This window comes from Myotis lucifugus, unplaced genomic scaffold, assembly GCF_000147115.1.
Source record: "Myotis lucifugus unplaced genomic scaffold, Myoluc2.0 scaffold_256, whole genome shotgun sequence".
Lineage (NCBI taxonomy): Eukaryota > Metazoa > Chordata > Mammalia > Chiroptera > Vespertilionidae > Myotis > Myotis lucifugus.
In genome coordinates this window covers 398,472-404,625 of record NW_005871304.1, presented here as the reverse complement: position 1 = coordinate 404,625, position 6,154 = coordinate 398,472, and the positions used below count along the sequence as shown (strand labels likewise).

The 6,154-nt window shown below is 46.6% G+C and overlaps 1 protein-coding gene across 5 annotated transcripts in view; it reads left to right on the top strand.

Annotated features, from left to right (window-relative positions):
• Positions 1-64: 64 nt before the first annotated feature.
• The window catches only part of HVCN1 (hydrogen voltage gated channel 1), a 27,724-nt gene continuing 21,634 nt past the window's right edge, over positions 65-6,154 (top strand). For 4 of the 5 annotated variants that reach the window (XM_023762672.1, XM_006099027.3, XM_023762671.1 and 1 more), the window contains exons 1-3: positions 65-86; positions 504-581; positions 5,294-5,333. In XM_023762672.1, coding sequence (XP_023618440.1) covers positions 5,313-5,333 — 21 coding nt within the window. In that variant the 5' untranslated portion in view covers positions 65-86; positions 504-581; positions 5,294-5,312. Of the gene's footprint in view, positions 87-364; positions 582-5,293; positions 5,334-6,154 lie in introns of those variants that run through there. The other variant, XM_023762669.1, reaches the window with a different exon arrangement.

Sequence of the window (6,154 nt, the reverse complement as noted above, 5' to 3'; positions counted from 1 at the left end):
CGGGGAAGGAAGGGAAGGGCGGGGGTGGCCGGGGCTGAAGCCGCGCTCGCATTTTGCAGCGGTGGCCGCGGCGAGCGGACTGCAAGGTCAGTGCTCCGGGGCGGGACGCGCCCCCTCTCGATGCGCAGCCCCTTCTCTCTGCGCCCCAGCCCGAGTCCTCGAGGAGAGCGGGACCCCCGCCTTCCTGCTGGGACCCCGGGGATCCAGGCCGCCCTCAGCTGCCCGCAGTTCTAGCGTTTCCCAGCGCGTGGGGCGGGCAGTGATTTCCGCCCTGGAACCCCTGCCTTGCCCAGGGGTCCTAGAGTCAGGAGGGGAGGGCAGGAGAGGACACTCACAGGACCTGGGAGGAGTCCCTCTTGTCCCCAGTTATCCCCCCTTGGAAGTGAGGGTGTTGGCAGAAGAGCTGCCCTTTTGTCTGGAGTTTGGAACAGGTGCCTTCACTTGGTCACACGCCAGGCAGCAGCAACAGGTGAGGAGGTACCATCCTTATCTCCCTCTCACAGGTGAAGAAGCGGAGATTCAAAGAGGCCAAGCCACCTGCCTGGGGTCACAAAGGAGGCAGAGCCAGGACTTACACCCAGGTTGGTGTGAACCCCTAAATCCATGTATTCCTCGTCCCTGCCCTGACCCCCACCTGGGCTGCAGGGAGAGAAGTGGAGGGGAGAGGCAGTGCGGGGAGGAGGGGGGGGTGTATCCCAGGAGGCGGCGGAAATGAGCCAGCCAGCCTGTCCCTGCAGGAAGAACCCCCAGAGCAGCACATGCTTCGCCTGGGTGAGGGGTGCGAGAAGTAAGCATGGTGGTTGGCACCAGGTTAACTCCAGGAGTGGTGGGAAGCAGGGCAAGCGCCCTCCAGGAACTCCCAGGCCTTTACTCAGCACCTCCTCGAGGCACAGGGGGCTCTTGTGGACGTAGCCATGGGACCTCACCTCTCCGTGCCTCGGTTTCCTTCTGGGTCCCACGGGGTTAGCATGGTGCCTGCCTCACAGGATGGCTGAGAAGATTAAATGAGAGATGATTGGTGTGAAGCCTAGTGCCTGGACCAAGCTGTAACCCCCTCCATCCCCATCGCTGTCCCTCTGAGAGCACATCTTTAACCTGAGGTCGGTCAGAGCTATCTGAGATCTGCAGGGTTTCCGGACAACCCCGCCAGCAGCTGAAGCTTCTTGAGTAAGACCAAGGCTGGGGTGGCAACTTCTCCCTGCTCTGACCCTTTGGAGGGAAGGCTGGTAGGAGCAGGTGTTTGAAAATCTTTAGGCCGCCGCTTACACAATTCCAGAACTGCTCTGCATTCCCCAAGCCCTCCCCCACCACTGGTTGAGCAAGAAGGAGGAAGCCCGGAGTTTTCTTGCTCCCATGCCTGCTCTTCTCCTCGTCCTGACATCTAGGCCCACAGCAGCTTCTATCCCTCGGCACGTTCTGTATTTGACCATTCCCACCCCCAGGTCCTCAGCATTGATCCCGCCTGCTTGAGTCTTGATTCTCCTCTCACTCCGCTGCCCTTTGTAGCCACACTTCTCTCCTCGGAGATGCTGAGTTCTCTGCTCTCTCAGGGCCTTTGCACGTGCTCCTCCTCCTCCTCCTGGAAATGTTCTTCCTGCCATGTTCTTGTGACTGGTCTCCTTGCAATTCAGGGACCACCATAAAAGACTCAGAAGTCTGCCCTGACCACCCACCCCACTGCAGAGGCCATGCTCGGATGCATTACTGTTTTTCCTTCCAATGCTCGGCCCTGGGTGATGTTACCTTGCTTATGCATTTCCTTGGTTCCTCAGTTGTCTCCCCAGCTCAAATGCCAGCCTTCCTGGGCCCTGACCTTTTTCTTGCCTCTTCACTTTGGATTCTTCAGAACTCAGCACTGTACCTGGCACAGTTCTGATCATTATGTGCAATTGCAAGCAGTGTGTGCAACCATGCAGAGGTTGCTTAACAGCAATCTTTCTACATTTCTACACAGACCTCATCACTGCCATTCCTCCTAACTGCCCACTGCCTTCCTGAGCTTTTCCCTAACGTGGGGTCTATGCGCTGTTTCCAGGTTCTAGCCGTAATACCAACTTCACTTTCAACTTTTTGTCCAAATTGTACATGTTTTGTTTTTTTTTTTGCTACCAAGGGATTTCTTTGAGAGATAGTTCCCAAACTGGTCAAGTCAAAGATATGATCATTCTGAAGGCACATGCCACTTACCACCTGATGACTGTTTAAAAAAGTTATCCCCAGCAATATGTGCAAGTTTTTCTACAGTCCTATGAGCATTAGGTGTTCTCATTTTTATTTGTTTTGTCTATTTTAATGGGGAGGCCATGGTAGGTTTAAATTTTCTGTTGCTTGGCCCTAACCAGTTTGGCTCAATGGATAGAGCGTCGGCCTGCGGACTGAAGCATCCCAGGTTTGATTCTGGTCAAGGGCATGTTCCTTGGTTGCGTGCACATCCCCAGTAGGGAATGTGCAGGAGGCAGCTAGATTGATGTTTCTCTCTCATCAATGTTTCTAACTCTCTATCCCTCTCCCTTCTCTGTAAAAAAAATCAATAAAATATATTTTTTAAAATAAATAAATAGCCCTAACGGGTTTGGCTCAGTGGGATAGAGCGTCAGCCTACGGACTCAAGGGTCCCAGGTTCGATTCCGGTCAAGGGCATGTACCTGGGTTGTGGGCACATCCCCAGTAGGGGGTGTGCAGGAGGCAGCTGATCGATGTTTCTCTCTCATCGATGTTTCTAACTCTCTGTCCCTCTCCCTTCCTCTCTGTAAAAAATCAGTAAAATATATATTTTTAAAAATAAACAAAAGCTATGTGAATGATGAAAAAATAGGCTTAATTAAATTTTCTGTTGCTTGAATTATTGAAGCTGGATCCTTTTCAACGGATGTGCTAGTTCTATTTCCTGCCTTGTGAAGGGAGGAAATCTGCAGGGCACCTTCATTCTTCCCTTCACCTTCACTTGTGGTAATGGTTCCACTTGAACCCATCTCATGAGAGTAGAGGGAGGGCCCCCAGGGGCTGGAACAGGAACCCATGGAGTCAAACTGTGCTGGTTGCAGAAACTGCTCTGCCAATCAAGCAGCAAAAACGCCTCTAAGTGCCCCTTAGCATGGTACTGTGGGGAGAGAAAGAAACCCCTTATTTTTTTAAGTCTTTGTGAATTTTTTTTCAAGATGGTATTTTTTAAACGATAAAAGTAGCACACGGTATGCAGGGTTATTCATTGGAACACGGGGCAGCAAAAGATTGGGAAACAACCTACGTGCTGAACAAATGATCACAATTTGGTGGCTGAAAAAAAAATAAATATATTATCTTAGAGTTCTGGGGGTCAGTGTCCAAAATCAGTCTCAGTTGGCCAAGATCAAGGTGTTGGCAGGGCTGTGTTCCTTCTGGGGGTCTAGGGGAGAATCTGTATCCTTGCCTTTACCAGCTGCCAGCATTCCTTGGATCATGCCCCCTTCCCTCCATCTTCAAAGGCAGCAGCATAAAATCCTCAAATCTCTCTCTGACTCCAACCTAACCCTCCGTGGTCACATCTCCTTCTGTGTCTGATTCTCATTACATTGGGCCCACTGGGGTTCTCAGGGTCCTTTACGTAATCCCATCTGCAAAGTCCCTTTTGCCAGGTAACGTGACACGTTTACAGGTCCCGAGGAATAGGGTGAGGATGTGTGCATCCTCAGGGGGCCAATATTCAGTCCGCCACACCCTTAAGGGAAATGAGCAAGGTTCAGAGCCGAGTGTGGGGCTCACGTTTGTTTAAGGAAAAAAGAAAGAGAAAAGGAATAAGTATACATGTGCTTGCAAAGGCAACATAGGAAAGTGGTAAGAGTGGCTGCTTCTGAGAAGATTGGGTAGGAAGGAAACTTGTCATAGTATATCTTTTTGTGTTATTTAAACTTTTTACTACATGCATATGTCACTATGTTACAAATAATTTTGAAGAAGTAGCACATAGACATTGTAAAAGCTGAGGCTGTCCAAAAGCTGAGAGAAGGAAAATACCCCCTAATCATTCCCTTTCTCTCCAGCAGTAACCACTGTGAGGAATTTGGCTATATCCTTGCAAACTTGTAAAAAATGCATATGTAATTTTTTCACATAGGTGGGATCAGACTCTACACACTGTGATATAATATGATGGGGACACTATATTTTTCACATCTTTCCTCATCCATGTATGAAAGTTTAATAGCACTGGGACTCCCACTGCTCAGATGTACCTTAACTGACTTAACCAGACCCCTTGTTGGTGGACATTTTGATTCTTTGCTGCTGTCCACAGTAATCTCAACACTGTAATCTACGTGTCTGGGGTTTTATTAATTGAAGTGAAATTCACATAACACGAAATTAAGCACTATAAAGTGAACAATTCAGTGGCATTTAGTGCATCGACAGTGTTGTATAACCACCACTTCCATCTAGTTCCAGAACATTTTCATCATCCCCAAAGGAAACCCCATCCCCATTAAGCTCTCACTTCCCATTTCCCTCTCCACCCTCCCACCCCCCCAATCCCTGGCAACCACTAATCTGCTTTCTATGTCTACAGATTTGCATATTCTGGATATTGCATATCAAGGAAATCATGTCATGTGATTTTTTGTGTCTGGCATAATGTTTTAGAGGTTTGTAGGCATCATAGCATGTGTCAGTACTTCACTTTTAAAAAAATATATTTTTTATTGATTTCAGAGAGAAAGGAAGCGGGAGAGAAAGAAACATCAATGATGAGAATCATTGATCAGCTGCCTCCTGCACGCCCCCTACTGGGGATCGAGCCTGTAACCCAGGCATGTGGCCTGACCAGGAATCAAACCGTGACCTGGTTCATAGGTCATGCTCAACAACTAAGCCACACTGGCCAGACTGTACTTCATTTTTTAAACTAATTTTTTATTGCGGTCTAATTGACATACAAAATTCTATTAGTTTCAGATGTATAACAATGATTTGATATTTATATATATTACAAAAGTATTTCGTTTCTTTTTATGGCTGGATGACATTCCATTGTATGGATATAACATCTTTTATTATCCATTTATATGTTAATGGACACTTGGGTTGTTTCTACCTTTTGGCTATGAATATTGTGTACATGTATTTGACTGGGTGCCTGTATCAATTCTTTTACGTATGTACCCAGGATGTACGTCCTTCTATACACACTTTGAACTTTATTATTTAAAATTTTCAGATACTTAATCAAGTTTTTTAAAAAATTTCTAAGAAAGTGTTGCATCCTAAGACAAATGATGGCAGGAGGACAGATCTGGACAAATGCTTTCTTATTTTCCAGATCCAGAGAGGACAGGAAAATGTCTGCCCGGGACGAAAAGGTAAGTTGCGTCTGGGACCTCCCAGCCTTGAGATCATTGTTTGGTGTTTCCAACAGGAATGAGGAAAAATGCCTATTACAATAACTGAGTTCCAGTTATTGTTATTAATCAGAGAAAGGCAAATGGAAACAGTTTGTATTTCCTTCATTTGTAGTTCCTTATTAAATTAGGCAAACAAAAAAGCAAGTGGAAATGCTCGATGCTGGTTATGCAATCGCCTCATTCCTACATCTACAGAGGGGCTGGGTCAACTCATATAACTATTCTTTTCTTTTTTTAAAAAAATATATTTTTATTGATTTCAGACAGGAGGAGAGAGGGAGAGAGAGATAGAAACATCAATGATGAGAGAAAATCATTAATCTGCTGCCTTCTGTACGTCCCACACTGGGGATCAAGCCTGCAGCCCTGGCATGTGCCCTTGACCGGAGTCAAACCTGGGACCCTTCAGTCCATAGGCTGATGCTCTATCCACTGGGCCAAACCAGCTAGGGCCACACAGCTATTCTGGGGGGAAAAATGATGGTGTGTATCAGGAATCATGAAAATATCTAGGATCAAATCTGCTTATCTCACTTATGGGAAAGGAAATGACCCATAAAAAGGAAAAAGTACAATTTATGGCACCATATTTCTTAGCACATCAGACACCATTGATTGTAGACCCACCATTATATTAGGTTCTATGAAGAAGAAACAGTGCCAACACTTACTGTGATGTAATGCGACACTAGGCTGAAATTGGTCAATTGTAAAACACATTCAGGTTTCAGAAATGCTAAAATGTGAGAAAATGTGGTTTTAGTATTGGAGATAAAAAT